At 38.1% G+C, this 19,567-nt stretch overlaps 1 protein-coding gene across 9 annotated transcripts in view; it reads left to right on the top strand.

Moving 5' to 3' along the window:
• The window catches only part of SLC7A2 (solute carrier family 7 member 2), a 36,989-nt gene that overhangs the window by 5,253 nt on the left and 12,169 nt on the right, over nt 1-19,567 (top strand). For 5 of the 9 annotated variants that reach the window (XR_014945411.1, XR_014945413.1, XM_015862347.3 and 2 more), the window contains 3 exons: nt 15,733-16,120; nt 17,159-17,314; nt 18,957-19,122. Coding sequence is in view for 6 of the 9 variants with exons in the window: in XM_015862347.3 (XP_015717833.2) it covers nt 15,748-16,120; nt 17,159-17,314; nt 18,957-19,122 (695 nt within the window). In the remaining 3 variants the exon portion in view is untranslated. Of the gene's footprint in view, nt 1-11,195; nt 11,340-14,461; nt 14,565-15,732; nt 16,121-17,158; nt 17,315-18,956; nt 19,123-19,567 lie in introns of those variants that run through there. The other 4 variants (XR_014945412.1, XM_015862349.3, XM_015862346.3 and 1 more) reach the window with 2 other exon arrangements.

Genomic DNA, 19,567 nt, shown 5'->3' with positions numbered 1-19,567 from the left:
TTGCACAGTGGAAATGGAAGAGAATGGGGGACAGATCATCCCTGTAACATGCTTTTACTAAATAAAAGAAATCTGTTCTAATTGTTTCAACATTTATTCTTAGTGAGACACTGCTTCTGGGTATCCAGTCCAGAATTGTTTGCAAGGTCCCATGCAGTATCCAACTACTAGCAATATTTTATGTGACCATTTTAATTTATGAGATGCATATGCCTAATTCTGAGGTAGCAAGTTTCAACATCAGTCTTAATAACCCAATTTTATATCTAATTGTCCAGATATAAATTTTTATAAGCCTCCCTGAATGTCTGTAGTACTGTTTAAAGCCTTCTATGGTGTTTAATTGCCTGTGTACTCCACTTCATTAGTTGTCTAAGTAAATAACTTTGATTTGTATTAAATTTAAGATATTTTTTATCTATTTGACTGTTTTTCTGTCCTGTGTGGTAACAGATGGGTTGCACTTAGTTCAATGAACCGGATGCAAAAAGAGCAGAATTTGCAGTAAAATAATGTTGATGTTGTGTTTTCACCCACACAAGATAAATTAAGTCAACTCTCTGGTACGTGAGGTGAACGTTTGCACAGTTTCATTGTTACTAATTAGAGTGTATCCACTATGCTCTGGGAAACAGGTAGCTTTCTCCATCTTGATGTGCTCACAGGCCTAGTATCTTTCTGAAGCAGTGTCAGCATAAGCAGCTCCTGTGCTCTGCTCCGGGCTGCTATCTTTTGTTCCCGCTTCAGTAACCACCCTACGCGGTTGTTTGTGGTACTGTGCAATAAACTGGGTTAGGAAAGGTTTTACTGTATTTTTTCTTGAGATGTTTTTGAACAATAATCAGTTCCTCCTTCCATTTTATCACGTGACCACATGGCTGTTCTCTACCATCTAATTATGGATGAAGTGAAGAGACTAAGCAGTAGAAACTGCTTAAATTGTGCTGCTACTACAAGAAAGTATTGAATATGCTCTACATAGCTGTGTAACATAGAATAATTTATCTCCTCTGATTTCCTTCCTTTTTTCTTCTTCTTATTAATTTTTTTTAATCTGGAGGAAGCATTAGCTGCAAACCTTTGGCCACAGGAACGTTTTATCCCTCAAACTTCAGAATAAAGTTTGGGCATTTAGAATCACACTCCTGTGGAGTCCAGTTCCGTAGTTTCATTCCTTTGGACAGGAGCTAGAAGAGGTAATGCATTTTAATCAAGAAGTTGGTGCTCACCAAGTGCATCTTTGCTGGTACTATCCTTTTTTTATTTTTGGTGGTTGGAAGGATGCTTGAAAATGTGGGGAAAGAAGACTGTGTATTGTACTTTGACTTCTGCTGCGTACAGTGAGACAGGACACTGAAAATACACAGCAGGATACTGTGTAGCACTGAATTTCTCTACTTTGCTGAATGCAAACCCTTGAAAAGATCATCTGAACTGAAAGGGAAAATCAATTGTTGGTTGGTAGGGCTTCTTCTTTCTAAGGAGACAAGCTTGCAAGGGTTTTACACAGGTTCTTCATTTGATGGTGAACAAACCTCTTGAAAGGTTCACCAAAAGGCTGGAGAACACCACAAGCAGCAGCGTATAGCAGCTTTTTCACAGTGCTACTGCTGTGAAATGGTGTTCTTGTAGACAACTGACATGGCTGCTGGTTTGGAAATGAACATTTGCATTTCTCCTAGAATCGTGGCAAGCAGGATTTCAAATACAAAAAATATCTCCCCACATAACTCAACTTGTCCAAGTTTTGAATTGGAAAGGCTATGAAAGTCATCTGCCTGGATGTAAAATTGGGTCAGCCAAGGAACTTGCGTAAGGCTGCATACTTTACTACGTGCTGCGGGCCCAGGAGATGCCCCATCTGAAATACTGAAGTCCTTGACACTAGTGTTTTTTGTGACTGATGCAATTCTGATGGAGTTCATTTGGCTTCATTCGGTGTTGCGTCCCAGGTAGGTTACTGGACAGAAAGGAAAGATAAGTTCTTGAGCACATACTCTGAAGTAGGAGCCATCACAAGAAACATATTTTCTAGCCTCTGGAGGCCAAGTTTGTCATTGTACCAGCCTTCAAGAAGTGGAGAAGTGGGACTTACTACAGAGCAAACTCAGTAGCTGTTAAATCTTACCCAAGGCTGTAAAATGGGAAGCAGACTGTACCATATACTCGGACTGGTATTTCAGAGTACATCCCCATACCCAGCTGTATGGTGAGCAGCAGCTGACTGTCCTAGTCAGAAAAAAATGGAAAACACAAGAAGGTTTGTCCCATCCTGTATAGATTGTTTTGCTGGGTTTTGTTACTGATTTGAACATTTAGAGAGGCTTCCTCTCCTGTTTTAGTAGTGGTAGAATAATAGAATGGTTTGGGTTGAAAGGGACTCTGTAATAAATTAGCAAGCCAGACAGCATCCAAAGAAAAGCAATCCAGAGAACAACCAGAGGGCTGCTGTTGTACAACTATGGGAGTGTGACCTCTTTCTCTGTGACTTGAGGCTTGTACAGTATAACAGTTTGCTTTTGGATGGTAGGAAGACGGTGATGCCTGGATGCCTGCCTCAGCCTGTTTGCTGTGCTTGGACAAGCAAATGACATGTTCTAAAACATTTGAACAAAGGTGGAAGGCAGTACTATGAAATTTATATCAAGGAAACAGGAGGTATCTATTTCTAGACTGGTTGGAGTGTGTTAGGCACTGTTGTGGAGGATGTGTTCCAATTTCTTTTGCTCCAGAAGGAAGGCTCAGTATTGTGCCATGGAATGGAACAAAGTGCAATGATTGGCCATGAGTACTGAAAGAATAACTTTGAAAATACGCCTCTGATCTGGGCAAAAGTGCTAGTGTAAATATACCAGGGATGACTTGGCTCTGCCTATATCTGCTGCATTCAGAACACTTCACTGAATGTGATGTAGGCATGGTTTCAATTGTACACGCCTCTGTTCCTTCTGATTCCATTTCAAACCTAATCTTGGTCCGTAGTTCTGCATCTAGTCCTGGTCCAAGAGTGTCTCATTGCTGCTTTCTAAGTTCTGGGGCTGATGGACTTATTCATTATTGACGGGAACACTAGTAAGTAAGATCCTAGCACTGTTCGATTACCTATCACTGTTTATCTTGGCAGTAGCACATCAGAAATGAGCAAAGTACGGCACTGTGAAGTCTAAGACAATAAAAACTCTTCTAGTGGAGTGCTCTTGATGTGTATGAGTGCTCTAATGAAATGTAGTACACAAAGAGGAGAACTTCCTATTCCAGACTAACTGCAGACCTTCTACTGCTGGAGCACTGTCAAAAACAAAAAACCAAAAAAAAAGTTAATTTTTCTAAGGATTGCATTTGCTGTGCAATGCAAAATGTTGGATCTGCATAACCTAAAAAGCTTCAAAGAAAGAAACGTTTAAGAATTTAGGTAGGGAGCAATCCTACTGAGGTCTTCTTTGGCAGGAGGTTGACTGAAAGAGTATTTCTGCAGTAAGCAGGCAGCCAAACTTGAACTGCAAAGCAAAGAAACTCAGTTCCCGGCCTGAATCAACTGAGTGATGTTTGAAAGGCAAACTTTACAAACTGTTTTCATTCCTGTTTGAATGTGCTCATTACAATGGCTATACTGGAGCTGACAGTCAGGAAAACAGATGACACATCACTAGGAAGACATGAAGCCACCATCCCACATCACTTATATTTGGTTGTTTTCTCTCTGCCTTTCTCATACTGTTGGTTTTTCTCAGATTAAGCTTTTGGGCTGGCTTTGATTGTTAGCTGGGTGTTATTGCAGGATGAATAATTGCAGTCATATTTTTAATCTTAGCACAGCTGAAAATCTTTTTGTTTTGCTAAAAAGTGTGTTTATGGAAATAATTTTTGCCATGTGGCTGCAATCTGTAGTAAATTCAAGAAACAAAGCTCATAATTTTGAAGGGATTTCAGGCTTTTGATTGCAAATAACTGAATTTTTGGATCCGGGATAACAAATTAAATATTTTCTTTCTTCGAAAAAAAGAAAACCAAAAACACACAGAGAAGCTGACTCTTCCATCCATCCTCTCCTGTTCTGGAGCTGAAACAGCTTGGCAGTGATGTTTGAACATGGTTCCAGTTAAACCAGTTTTGAAACATAGTTTCTAGCCAGAATGGATTTAGGCCAAAGTATGTTATAACTGAGTTTGAAAACATAACTTGAAGCTAAAATTGTATCTGTAGTGAGAGAACGTTGTTGAACTCAGATGAAAGGTTTGTTTCTTCCCTCTCCTTTTTCTCCCCTCTCCAGTCAGGCAAGCTGTGAGATGCTGCTGGAAGCTGCTCTGACTTTTCATGTATCTCATGACTCTTCTACCCCAGTATTAACACCTTAATAATTAACTTGTATGGAGCCTATAGCACTACAGATATCTGATCTTTTTTTGCTGTGCCATTTCTGGTAAAGCAGTTGAATCAAAGGCTTTTTCCATCTCCCTTGAAACCTGGTGCTGTACAAACATAGCTATTTTCAACTGCTTTAGTTTATCTACTGTTGACTTTAGAAGTACGATTTGCAGTTAGAAAGGATGACTGCAGGATATTATTTTTCAAGTCTGTGTAAAAGTGATTGCGCATCTTTTTTTTCCCACAGTGAAAATGTCTAGACTTTTCTGAACCTTTGTAAAGCTGTTATCCAGACAAATTAGTTCCATGAATTTGAACCACATCAACCTCAAGAATTATCCAAATAACTGCGGTCACCAAGTCATTTTACTTTTAGCTATTATACAAAACACTGCTAGTAATCTGAAAAGCTGACAGATATGAAAAAAGAAAAAAGAAAAATTGCTCATCATCAGCTACAGTCTCTCTTTTTTCTTCTTCTTCTTCTTCTTTTTATCTCTTATTCTGTTGTAAAATAATTCATGCATCTGTCTTCATGCATCAATATTAATAAGCATAGGTGCCATGAAGAATCCATTGTGGCTGAAGTCTAAAGCCAAGCATAGGTAACAGTCATTGTAATCCCCAGTTATATTTTTGGGAGATGTTCAGTTAATTTGAGGGACTATCATGCTCCAAACTGCCAGTAGCTTCCCTTCTCTGTTTCAGAATTTGTACCAATGCCAAAATTAACTCTTCCATATCTTAGGCTTTCCTTCTAGCTTTGTGCTTCCAAATGGCCTTTTATCCATCGTGAGCTTGTTTTCATGCTGTCTTTGTATGCCATGTACTTAGTCTGATAAACTTTAAAGAAAGAAATCCTCTGAACACTGCTCACATTCACTTGAAAGAAATCTATCTGCTCTCTTTTACTCAAGGCTTCTCCAAATGTGCTTTGGTTTGGATCCAGACAATCAAGCCCATGAATATTATTTTGTTTGATCTTCTGGTCCTTTATTTGGGGAAGGGGAGAAAATAAAGTATTATTTATCAATTTCCTCAACTGAATGTTAGCATCCAAGCTTTAAAGTTGTTAACAGAACACAACTGTCATTGTATGAAATAGTTTTTTGGAATGCTTTTTCTGTTTGTTTTTCAGAGCCTGCCTTATAGAACTTTAGGAACAGGTAGAATGAAAGACAATTGGAAATTACTTTAACTCCTGAAGGAGACATGATATTGTCATCACATCACTGATCCCAGTAGGTATTTTACAGTTGAACATCTCTGCTTTTTCAGAGGTGTTTTCTGAGATCAATGTGTAGGTCATGACAAAATTTCAAACGGCACACTCTTGTACAGCTGTCACAGCAGAGAGCAACGTTGTATTTCAAAATAAAATAATACACAGTGGAGTTCTTATTCTGAAAGATTAACTGTCTTTGATCTCTTTGATATCTGAGCTTATTTTTCTCCCACTCCTATGTTTCGGTTTAACATGGGAATCATGTCAACCATGATCAGTGGTTATCAACACTTCTGTATGAAACATTGCAGTCCAGTGGTGACCAACTGGTGTCTTTCAGAGGGAAAGTATGTTTGTCAGCTGTGGACAATTCACCCACTTACTCCCACCTGAACTTAAACACTCTTTAAAATGTTTTAGTAGTATTCCTGGCTGTTGATTAGTTGTCTGCAGTTTGTGGTGGGTTTTGTAATTCCCATCAGAAAACCCGTCTTTTTAAGGACAGTTTTGAAAATAATGTAACAGTTCCATTGCTTTGGAGACTGTATTCATTTCTCTTTCAGACTGTAAGAAAGTGAAACAGGCCTTGTGAAGTTTTAGCTCTCCTGCTTAAAAGATTACAAAGTTAATATTTAGCTATACTTACTAGAGGTAAGTAAGTTGACTCAAAAAAAAAAACCCACAAGCTTATCACAGAATTGCAGAATTGTAGGAGTTGGAAGGGACCTGTAGATATCATCAAGTCCAACCTCCCTGGAAAGCAGGCTCCCTGCAGCAGGCTGCACAGGTAGGTGTCCAGGTGGGTCTTGAATATCTCCAGAGAAGGAGACTCCACAACCTCCCTGGTTTCTGTCACCCTCACTGTGAAGAAGTTCCTTCATGTATTGGTGTGGAACTTCCTGTGCTCCAATTTATGGCCATTTCCCCTTGTCCTGTCCTCACAGACGGCTGAAAAGAGGTTGGCCATGTCCCTTTGACTCCCACACTTAAGATATTTATGAACATTAATAAGATCCTCTATTAGTCTTCTTTTCTCAAGGTTGAACAGACCCAGGTCACCCAGCCTTTTCTCGTAGAGGAGAATGAGGAATGTCACATAGTTGGAAGAACCCCACTTTCTTCTTTCAGACTTTTACTCTCAGGATTTTCAAAGATATCTCTTAACATCATGTCAAAAAGGTACTGTAGTCTGTCAACATCCAGTTCAGCTTTAAGGATCAGAAGTGTCATTTAGGGTGGTTAGTAGTGCTGCTGGTGAGGTTTTTGCCTCTTGGCAAAACATCTCTAACATCTCTTCCTCTCTAGCTGGAATTTCTGTTGTGCATAGAACTGTAGCACCAGAAGCAGATGTCTTTCATATAACTTCCTTGATCATTGCATTTCAAATAGCAATCTGTTTGCTGAATTTGGCCCTTTAGAACTGAGTCTGTACTGGCCACTTCTTCTCCTGAGGCAAGTGAGGAATGGTTTGTGGCTAGATCCTGCTTCTACACAGACACTTTGAACTCAAGTTCCTGTCATTGCCACCAGAGCTCATGAGAAAGCAAGGGAAGAGGACAAAATTATTCCTAATTGTGATCTAGCCATAACAGTGGCTGGGCCTCCCAGAAATAAGCCATCCTTCTGTATAGTAGACACTGGAAAGCAATCCAAGAAATACTGTGGTCTGAACTCACACACACATGAACACACATACAATATCTGAAAAGAATGAAGAAATCTCTTTGGTGATGACAAGTTATTCGCAGTGTCTGTTGTTTTGGGGGGGCTGAATTTTGGGTTTAAGTTGTTGTTTATTTTTTGTTTGTTTTTAAGTGCGTAGAATCTCCGGATTAGAATATAGTGTTTTATGGATTTTTCCCTGTGATTTATCCACACCATGGCTGGAGATGAGGCTTGTTGTTGTTGTACATTAAGAAGAAGTATTTGATATAGAAACAAATAAGGGGAGAAGTATCTTGTTCCGCTTCTATTAATGGGTGATAAAGAAGATGGAAGAGGTGAACATTTTGTTAAAGAACAAATAGGAGATAATTTTGTGACTAAATATGCTTTATTTTTTCTGTTGCTGATGTTCAGTACCTGTTAGTCAGAGAAACATGTTTAAGGGAGCTCATAATTACCTCTGGGACACCTTTAAGTCAGAAGTTGGGAGTGCCTTTCAGATTCATCAGAAGAGGCCAGGGAAGAAAGTGACTAAGGAGAGGAGGTCATATTAAAAGTTTATTGAGATGACCTGTGTTTTGTGTATATCTTTTGAAGATGCTGAGTTTAGGCATGTGAAAGGCCTCCTGTGACTTTTTACTTCAAAGTCAGTAGCTAGGCCCCTTCTCTCAAATAACCAGTTTCGGTGTAAATCAGTAGAAAAAAAATGTTTGGGGTTTAATTTTATCCTAAAAGTCATTATTCATATCTTATTGCCAGTCCAACAAAGAAATTCCAGGACTGCTCTAGTTTGGCAGGACTTTATTCAATTGTTTGTTTGCTTCTTTTATTTTAAATTTTGGCTGGTTTTGAAAAGAACAGAAATAGATGGGCTATGAAGATGTGGAAGGCTTTAGAAGGCAAGAGTATGAGGAGCAGCTCAGATCACTCAGTTTGTTGGGCCCAAAGAGAAGGCTATAGGGAAACCTTATGGCAGCCCACAGCTCCTGATAGGGAGTGGAGGGGCAGTGCTGATCTCTGCTTTCTGATGACAATGACAGGGCCTGAGGGAATGGCATGGAGCTGTGTCAGGGGAAAGTCAGGTTGGGTGTTAGGAAAAGGTTCTTCACCAGAAGATAGTGGGTATGGAACAAGCTCCCCAGGGAAGAACTTCTGGAGTTCAAGGAACATTTGGACACTGATACACAGGGTTTGAATTTTGGATGGTCCTGTGTGAAGTCTGAAGTTGGACTTGATGATCTCTGAGGATCCCTTCCAACTTGAGATGTTTTATGACTGATTTTTATTTTAAGTTTCTTTGTTTCTATTTGAGATGCTGTGAGCTCCATGAGCTTCATGAAAAAGTAGAATGGAGCAGTATTCAGTAACTAACATCTCAAAAAATGTTCAATGCTTTAATATTTTGGATTCTCATCAGTCTTGCTCCTGTGTTTGCAAGGGAAACATTCTCAGCAAAGTCTTAGAAAAGTCACTAGATGCTTATTAGCAGAGGTTTAATCTACTATGGATAAGACATGCCTCTAATGGGAGAACACTGCAATAAGTGGGAATCAAGAAAGGCAGGGATTGGGCATTTATAACCACTAGAAGAATCTCAAAAGTTTCTGGGAGACTGATCTAGCATGTTTAAAGTTTGTATGAATTAATACTCCAGAAATTTAATGAATTTCCTTAAAGCATCCCATGGAAACAGTTGTCTGTGTAGACACCTGTGACTGAGAGTCTTGAATTCCTACATATGAGATCATCCCAGCAGGTTACATCAAAACGCTGTCTACTTTATTGTTTTGACACAGAACAGATGCCTGCAGAACTTCATGAATCCTTTTACGAATACTAACACATCTTCTCAAATCCTGTTAGAGTTGCATAAGCTGTAAAAGCCATGTCATGTTGTTCTTTTCCTGTGAACATCAGAAGTTACCTTTGTTACAGTTGGCTCCAAAGTCCCAGCTTTCAAGGCGAAGGAGCAGGCTCTATTTGAAATTTCTATTTGAGGGATTGTAATGGTTCACTTAGACCCCAGTCCTGCCAGCACTTTTGTTCATGTTTAACTTCCACGCATTATGAGTAGTCATATGGGCAAGCACATGGATATGCTTTTGCAGAACTAATGCCTCCAGTTATGTAAGAAGGCATAGCTTTTTGGCCTGGAGCTATGAGGCTGTATCTGTGAGACAAGTCAGAGACAACAGCAGAGCAGCTTTTAAGCAGGCGTAGTTTGTCATTTGGGCTCCTACAGTATTTTGATTTAGTCAGTGCAAGAGTTTCTTTTCACAAATGAATTGGGATTATTATTTTAATCCCTGGGCATACATTTCTGCATTTGTCTCTGACATTATCTTCATATTGTTTTGACACTAGAAGAGAGTCCTAAAAAGTGCCTTCTGTTGGAAAATAAAATACTTCTCCCTTTCAGTTTATTCCTTCTAACATGGTCAGCTGTTTCATAGCAAGATTCTTTATGGCAAGAGTCTGCTGCAGAAGCCCTGGGGTACACAGAGAAGTATTGGATGAAGCACTTTAGATGAATGCAAGAGAGATACATTTGCCAACGAGCAGAAAATGCCAGGACTGAAGCTCTCCAAAGCCAGAACCAAAGTCATGTTGTAATGTTGTTGGTCAGAGTACTATCTATAGGGTCTGTCTACATTAGCAGGTAAATTAGCTTCTGGCTTGTCCCTAGCCAGTGGTCTTCCAATGTAAGGGATGAGGTGGCTGGAATGGAGATCAACATGAGGAAAAGCATGACATAACTGCAGCTTCCACGAACAAGACCTTTTATATCTACACCTTTTAGCACTTCAAGGAAGGAGTAGCCTCAGATAACTGAAGAAATAACATCTGGATTCTTTAAATAAACCACCCCAGTGGAGCACATTCTTTCTGGAGGTGTTCTCTTTGGATGTAGGAGAGATAAGGAAAGGTTGTCCTTGTCCCTTGCATTTAACCACAGGAAGTAGGACATTTCATGGGAAAAGAATATGAGCCCTCTGTGCTCCCTTGGCAGGGGCAGATTTGTGCTCAGGAAAGAGTAAAAGCTGAGAGCAAGTCACAGGGGCTGACACAGTACATAGTGGTTTTTTTCACTATATTTTCATGGAGAATATATTTAAATGATGAGGAATTTAGAGCTTTTCTCAGCAAGACTTGTTATTTCAGTGTTCTCTGAACAAAAAGAGAAATACTGAAACACAGATGTTTAAAGAGAAACAATATACTGTGAATAATATTGACTGGAAATCCTACTGCTTGGGTTATCTGCCACTGGAAGTAGCAAAAATACTGCTGTATCTTATCCTTGGAGTTTAGCTTATTATGGAAGATAATTTTTAAGACAGTAGGATTATTTATTGATTGTGTCACAAGAATATCTGGACTATTCTAATTTCAGCATTTTTACATTTCAAGCCATATAAAGGAGAAGCTATACAGTGTCCTGGTTCAGCAGAGCACTCTCTAACCAGGCTTTGTAAACAAAGACACTTCTGTCTTGTTTCTAATCACAGTAATATTTTTCAGATTAATTATGTTATTCTGAAACACACTCAGCAAAAGCTATTTTCATGCTGCACTGTTGGATTCAGGTCTCAAAGCATTACAGACTGCTGCTGTTGTAACAAGAGCAGCAAATGCAAAAGCTGGGCAGACAGCTTTTGTGCTTGGGGATGATGTAACACATCCCAACTTTTTTGTCATTCAGGGTGTTTAATAAGAGTCCCATGGGGATGCATGAAGGGGGTACCTTCACAACCATGTGTGCTTTGTATGTAGGGAGACAGGTGTGTTTCAGTGGAGAAAACAGAGTCCTCGTGACATTACATTGTTCAGAAAGTAGATATGGTTCATCTGAACAGCAGAGAGTGTTTCTCCCTCCCTGCCTACACTGGGCAAATCACTCACCAGCTCCCGGCCTCCAATCACCTGGGGCTGCAGAGCCTCCACCTCCTTTCACAGCAGCTCACACACCACATTTAGTTTGCTTTATCACATATTTCAGTAAAATCACATATTTGGGACTACAGAAGTTCAGGACTGGGCAAGAGAAGCAGAAAATTATCTAGCAGAAGTTTCTCTGTATAAGGTTTGTAATGCTGAAAGAAACAATCTGAAAACAGTATCGCTTATCATATGAAACATTGTCTGCTAACATACGTGCTTTCTGAATAGCAATACCTGCGCTATTTGGTATTGAATTTAGTATACTTTACATTGTTATTATGTCTTTAAGTGCAAATTAGTGTCTTTATATATGTGATTTATGTCTTCCTTCTCAGTCTGAAATCTGTTTCTGCTTTTGGATGATAGATCTTACATTTTCCATTTATGCATATTCTGTTACAGGTGCCAATTTTAGGGCCTTATGAATTGTTTAGATACAGTACTTTAAATATTCAAAGACAATAGAAATTCTTTTATTGTCTTGGGCACAAAGTCAACTTTTAGGACATGAAAAAGTTGAGTGTCCATGTGTGTACACATACTTTAGGACTTATTTTACTTCCATATTCTATTACGCTGGTTCTAATCAGTGCGATATTGCAACTTTGAATAAAGTCTTGTAATAATAAATGTTGCAAACAAATTTTTCTGCTAAATTCTACAGACGGAAAACAACCAGTACAACTTACAGGTTTTTGCAGGAAACTGAGGCTGAAGAAAGGTTCTGAATTAATCCATGTATTAATATTTCTGCATTTTGAGTATGTTACACACATGTTAGGATATTTGCTTCATCATTTATATGATGTTTAAAGTGTTAAACTACTGCACCTAACACTTACCATATGTTATAGTATATAATAAGAGATTAATGATATAAATTAGAAGTAAATCATCTTTAAATTACTTTTGCTAAAGGAATCTTTAAATATACATAACGGTATAACAACTTTCAGGGGTATTATATGGCTTTATAATACTTGCTTGTAGGAGAATGTTTCCCTTTTTAATTAGAATCTTTAATGGAAATTTTTGTACAAAGTATTGATTTGCAGCTGCAGTGCAGCGCTAATTTAATCAAAAGCTTTTTTTTTTTTTTTTCCCCCCATGTGAAGCTTGGATCTGATACATACTGATTAAAATCACTTATTTAACGTAATTAAAATGTTATTTTTGAATGAAAGTTTGGTCCAGCGCACACTGACCTTATACAGCAGTTACTTTTATGCTCTATTGTTATCCACCTATTTGTCTTTTGTTTTGGAGTAGAAAACTGATAGTTTGTGTAGGTTTTACAGCCTGTGCAGTTTTAAAGATAAACAAATACTTTCCAAATGGAGACTTTGCCCCTTGCACTGTGTTTGTAGATATAACTTCTTTTAGGCCAAATTTGTGCTTCTAAAAGAGCCTAACACTAAATGGCCACTAAATGTTCCTGATCATCTGGCCACCCAACTGAATGGGAGACCTGGTATGAATTGTAAGACTGAGCTCATCTGCTTGGGATGGCATTCAGATGAGCAGCAGTAAGGTAGTAAATTGTCTGCTTTACAGCCAGAGGTTCTGATATCAGGAAAGACTGAAATTAAGAAGCTGGTTTTGTCAGCAGCTACTGTAGAGAGAAACTAACAAGATAACAGAGAGTGAAAGGGATAGGAGAAGAATCTGCGGTTATTCAAGTACTCCAACAAGTACTGTCTACATCCATGTGATATGAGGAAACTTCATTTTTCCCACGTTAGATCTATCCAATACCCCTCCTGTCAAAACAAGGTCTCCCCCCGTCCTGTTGGTCTCTTTGTTGTAATGCAGTTGAAAGGGAAAAACTGCAAGCTGTGACATGAACAGCTGTGGACTTCTTTCTAGGAATGCATTCAGGAAGGGAGAGGCTTGAATGTGGACTGAGCATTGATCTTCAATTCTTAGGCAGTTAAACTGGGGCCTCCCTTTTTCAGTGGACTGTTGAAGACATTTTCTGTGTTACAGAGTAATCTGTAGCAAAAGAAAAACTTAATCTAGGAGAGGTTTCAGGAGTGCAGTGACCCAGAGTAAGCAGTCAGGAGCTGCCATCTCAGTTTGCTTCGAACAAAGGCATCTTGCCAAGGTCAGTGACAAATGGACTTCATAGATAACTTGCTTGTGACAGATGTCTCTGTAAAGTAGACCTGGCACAGATTTGAACAGGAGAAGAAGTGGATTGGATTTGCCTCTAGCCTTACTAGATATCTTACTAGAGATAAATGCCTGTAAGCATCAAGCTGAAGCTGTGAGGAAGCCTCTGAGAAGAGCCAGAGCTGCTCAGCTGCGTGGGGACAGGCCTGAGAGGGGCCCAGCTGGAGTTGGAGGCAGCAGGAGTAAAGAGCTTGCAGAGGCCCCAACGTGTTTTGAATGCAGAAGGAATAAGGCCCTTCCTGAGCATGGTTGCAGACAGTGTGAGGTTGTCCAGGACAATGCTGCCACCAAAAGGCACTCCCAGCCATTGCCTTCTTGTTTCTGTAGGTTCTTCCAGTCTCTCATCCGAATCTGAACGGGGCCCACGTCTGACGCAGTGCACTGTGCTCGGGGCACAGCAACAGATGTTGTGAAGTAGCGGTCAGACATTCATTTTGCTTACACAGATAGTTAGGTGCCAGTGTAAGGCAATCTGAATTGCAATGGTCATCTAGGATATGTATTTTTCAGGGCTAAGAAAGGATGGATATACCTAAAATATTGTGTCTTTTGTGTGTGAAGTGTTTTTTTGTCTCTCTGAAGTTTGTGTCTTCTACCTTTTCCTTACTTGTGCTGCAGTTTCAAAGAAGACTAAAGAAGAAAGGGTGGGTTGCAGCCAGAATAGGTGTTTCACCTTACTAACTTGTGACTGGCAAGAACCAGCGTCCTGTTCATAAACAAAGAATCATGGAATTAGAAAGGGACCTCTGGAGATCACCTGGTTCACCCCCCTGTTCTTTCCACAGGAATCTCAGAAAGTAGAAGCAGGAAAAAAAAAAAAAAAAGCAACATATTTTTTCAAAAAGATTGCTTCTCAGCAGAGAAAACCATAGTGGCACCCAGCTGGCCACTGTTAGATGACTTTACAGTCTTCAGGATTTATTGTCAAGTGCAAATGAGTGGAGTAATCTGAGATCCATTTGAACAACACAAGCCTTGGACATTGCTTAATGTTCAGAGAACAAAGTCTGCCAGAACAGTTTTTCCCGTTAATGAAATGTCAATGATCTATTTGAGGAGGAAAAAGATAACTCAAAAAAACACAAACCAAACCAAAACAGCAAAAAAAAAACCTTGCCTGCCTCATCTCCTTGCTCAGTCCTGTGTCAGCTATCATCTTTCTAACCAGCTCTAAGTGTCTGCCTGGGCAATTCAGGTCTGTTTACTATGCTTCCAACTTCCCTTTCCCTGAAAGTCGAGTAGAGACTTTTTTTAATGAGTCTCTTTAAAGACTAAAGCAGAGTGACAGTGTACCTGGGGGAGTTACAGGAACAGGAGGAAAATGTTTCTGCTCATATTTCTCTCTCTTTAATATCCAAGGGATTTTTTTATTTCCAGGCAGTCATTCAGAATTGCAGTTTTCTTGCCTCTGAATCCTTGTTCCAGGAGCAAATACTGCCATAGTAAGACATCCTTCTTGATGGAAAATCATTGCTGTTAGTGACGAGTAGAAATGCCTTTTACTGATCCAGAAGACTTCTACAGATATGGTGGAATGTATGAGCAGAATACACTAGTCTAAATGAAAAACAGTCCCTGTGCTTAAGAGGGTTGTTCTAAATAAATCATGAACACAGTGTAGATATTCATGATATAGATTGTAACAGTAGATGTCAGTCTGGGGAAATGGCAGATGGCTTCACTTAATTCTTACCAAACTCTTCTCACCTATCTGTTCTTGTTAAAAGTTTACCAGGGAGAGTTTTATACATCTCTTTTTTAAAGATAATTGGTTCTGGGAAACTTTGTTGATGTGGGAGGGAATAGAAAAGGTGCTTTAATCTCTCAACCAGTTTTTACCAAAGTGAATTCTAGAGGCAAAAGCCGCACTATTTGAATCCAAAAGGGAATATCCAAAAGGATATTGCATTGGCTGTGTCAGAGCACTGCATTTTAAAGCTTTTGGTGTTTGTAGTCTTGATATTGTAGTGTTACATCTTTAAAATCTGTATTTATGTTCATGTCGATCCTTATCTTGAAAACCTTGATGATGTGTGAGTTAATAGATATCTATTCTGGTACTGTTTTAGAAATGGTTAAGAAGAAGCCAACAACAGATAAAGGAAGCAATTTCTTCTTTCCATTACAGCAGTATAGTAAACCAAAACTATTTCTTTTCCCCTGGAGAAATAAGTCCTAAATATAACTGAATCCTTCAAATGATTTGTGGGGGAAAAGCACATGCTGACTTATTCATCATCATAGAGGAGTATAAATATATTAATAGGTGTGACTGAAGTTCTTCATTTAAATGTATTTATTTTGCTGTTCTGCTAAGTTACAGTGCTACCTGCTATGCACTGCAATGATTTATTTTGTTTCAGAGCTCTCCATCCACCATGCTGCCCTGTGGACCAGCTTTGACCTTTGTTCGATGCCTGGTGCGTAAGAAGAATGTCAAGGGGGAAGGTCTTGAGGACTCGTTGTGCCGATGCTTATCTACGCTGGACCTTATAGCACTGGGAGTTGGAAGTACCCTTGGTGCTGGTGTCTACGTCCTTGCTGGAGAAGTTGCCAAATCTAATTCTGGACCTAGCATTGTTGTTTCCTTCCTCATTGCTGCCTTGGCATCTGTGATGGCAGGTCTCTGCTATGCCGAGTTTGGTGCTCGTGTTCCCAAGACTGGTTCTGCATATTTGTATACTTATGTAGCTGTTGGTGAACTGTGGGCCTTTATCACTGGTTGGAATCTCATTTTATCCTATGTTATAGGTAAGCCTAAGAGCAAACATGGGACCTGAGACTTTCTGAAGAAGCAGATATCAGAAATGGATTTGTTTCTTTCTGTCTCTGTACTTAGCTACTGTTGCTTTTCCATCCTACTAGGATCAAATAACCAAAGTCATTTGATTAAGTTATTTCCTTATCAAATAGAGTTTTTGCAGGATGTGTCAAGCAGTAGTGATGATATACAAGAATAAACCTGATTTTATTGCTGTATTTGATCAGCAAGAATAATATCAGTAGAAAACACAGCAAAGACATTTACCTGAGCCCACTCCCATCACTGTAGTATCTCCCTTTAAGAAAGTCATGATGTTTAGTTCCTAACTTCTTAATATTATCTCATTCTAATTAAATTTTCTGTCTTGTGATCTCATAAAACACAAAGTTGACCAGGTCTGAGAAGTAACAATGCTTATGTGGGAGATGTTCAAAGAACTGTTTCAGTGCTTTGGCAAAGATGACAGATTTGATTTAGATGTTTTTTCTACCAGAAGTACATGTTCCACTATACGGTTTATAAGCATACCTATCTGTATGTGACTACCTAATTACAGGACTGTTACCCAAACCACTACAAATTCAATAGACCTAAGTGTTGTTTTGTAGTGCATTCTTGGTAGGAAAGTGGTAAGAATAAGGTTGTATTTACCTGTAGTCACATATGTTCTTTACCAGAGGAGGGCATTAGTCTTAAATACTAACTGTAGTGATATACATCTTCCTAGTGTTTAATTTTCCTTCACGTTATTAACTGAACTGTTGTTTTGTATTGTTTTAACATATACATAATATTTTGACTTTTGAAATAAGTGTCTTCCAGAAGGACATCAAATATAAATGGTGTAGAAATAGTTTTTTGCGATATTTTGTGAACAAATTAAGTACAGATTTGTATATTTTAGTTGTAGTATAGTATGCTACAATGTTTATTACAGCACGTTTAGTTTTGCTTCCTTTTCAATAGAGGTAATGGTATCTTATTGCATTCATGCAAAGCTCTAAATTTGCATGTATTTTATGAAGGTACATCAAGTGTAGCAAGAGCCTGGAGCGGCACCTTTGATGAACTTCTTGGAAAACAGATTGGTCACTTCTTCAGAACCTACTTCAGAATGAATTACCCTGGTCTGGCAGAGTATCCTGACTTCTTTGCTGTATTCCTTGTATTGCTTTTATCAGGTAAGGACAAATATCTCATTTATGATGGTTGTAATATCAGTGTTTCTTACAGTCAAAAACAAAAGAATGCCAAGCCGTAATTTGTGTTATATCAGAAATATGTCATAATATCTGAGCAGTTTAGATAGAATATTTGTGCACTGACAAAGTGACACTGGGAATTACATTTATATGATATTTTTTTTTAATGCATATTCTCCTTTCCTTTAGGATGAAACATAAAATAATCACTCGTTGGTAGGTTTTATAAAGCCTAATAATAATACACATTGATAAAGGAAAATCGTCATATTTTTCAATTACAAAAACTCATACCAAGTATACACTTTCTGAGGCCTCAGAAATTTACAAAATGCTGCACTTTTTTTGCACATTTTCATTTGCTTTCCAAAAGCAAATGTTTTCAAAGTTAAGTGAAGGAAATGCTATGTGTGTTTCAAAGTGTATGATTTGTTTTAAACAACTAGAAGCATTTCATTTTTCAACTAGAAGCATTTCAGTGTTCACTAGAGCTTTTACACATCTGAAATATTAGTTGTGTTCAAACTCTCTTGAGATGCAGGGAAAACATTTCTGTTCAGCTCCTGATAATACAATGAGTGGCTAGTGCATTTTAAGCTTTTAATAGGTCTCTACATAAAAAGCTGAGTAATGAAATAACATGGGAAGCCTTAATTTGTGGTTGTATTTGTATCTTAAGTTCATTTCTTCCATCTGGTTTTTGGTTTTGTTTGAGTTACGAGAAGAAAACAGGAAAAAAAAAAAAAAAAAGAAAAAAAAAAGATTATTTTATTTAAAAAAAAAAACAGATTCATTTAAACTTAGGATGCATTTACAGTGAGTTACATTGCAGTGTAGAGATTCCCAAGGTGATTCAACACCTGTACTTCCAGAAATTGTAGTTGAAATACCATTTATGCAGAAACCTTGAGCAGCTTGTATGATAACTTCTGTGCTATGATGAGATAGAAAGCCTCTCATTAGCAGAGTAAGATATTTTTTAGACTTTGTCTTGAGAGGCTTAACATTTTCCGAGTTAATCTCTAAATAATGAGGAAAAGCTTGTATGTGATATTAGTGGCAATGCTTGCAGTGCATAGAAGCCAGAGAGACTTTCCCACTCTTTTCAGTTTAATCTGGTCTGCTTTCTGCCTGTTATTCCGTTAAAATATTACTATGCTCACAGTTGTTAGACATTAGGATCCTGATGAAATAACTTTTCTATCACTTAAATGCACCAGTCTGGAACTCAAGGCAAGCATACTTTGTATCATACTTCTTAAATAGAATCTCTGCAAATCAGAGATTCATATGAACTGGAGGCATGCATTTATTCTAAAGGATTTGTTAATTAGCTGGTTCTATTGCATAATATAGAGATATGAAGTAGAATCCCAGAAAAGCAGTAACAGGTGTTCAAAATACTTGTGAATACTTCAAGAGTACAGTTAAAGAAAGTCGTGGTTTTATGGTTTCTAATACACTTGTCTGTTGTCGTGCTGTCAGTTTACTAAATTTGTGCTAAATATATAAAATTTATTGCTGTTTTTATCATTTGCTGTTCTGACAAATATGTCTTCTTGAAAATAGCTCTTTTACTGTACATGACAGTTCATGTTTAAAAATTCCTTTTATTTTATAGGTCTGTTATCGTTTGGAGTAAAAGAATCTGCATGGGTGAATAAAATTTTCACTGCTATTAACATCTTGGTTCTACTCTTCGTTATGATTTCTGGTTTTGTGAAAGGAGATGTTGACAACTGGAGAATAAGTGAAGAATATCTCATAAACCTTTCTGCAATAACAGAGTAATTACTCTTTAAAATATTTTAAAATTATTTTTTATAAACGTATTTCTCACATTCCAAGCAATTTTATGTTATACGTGCCTTTGCACTATTGCAGGTAACAGACTGCTATTAACAGACAGCTCGGTTGTTGGGAATGATAGACTTTTTATTCCTTTAGAAAGTGTTTTTTCTTTTCTTGTTTGTATTTTCCTAAATAAATAAATAATAATAATAATAATAAAAAAATCCTGTCATATTTCAAGACTTTTATTGTGGCCATTTGAGAAGTTACTGGCTTCTTAAGCCACAAATTAATTACAGTGGGTGAGTACAATAATGAGAGTTTCTTACACCATTAGAATTTTAATACTCTACCACAACAGTAAAGGGGATAAGATGATATTTACTAGATTCAAATATTATTCCATTTACTGTTATTTTTATTATTCTTACAAGTTTTCAC

Source organism: Coturnix japonica, chromosome 4, assembly GCF_054131305.1.
Source record: "Coturnix japonica strain WE chromosome 4, WE-NBRP24, whole genome shotgun sequence".
In the NCBI taxonomy this organism is placed as follows: Eukaryota; Metazoa; Chordata; class Aves; order Galliformes; family Phasianidae; genus Coturnix; species Coturnix japonica.
Note: the sequence above shows the minus strand (reverse complement) of the source record. Positions and strands in the feature narration are given on the sequence as shown.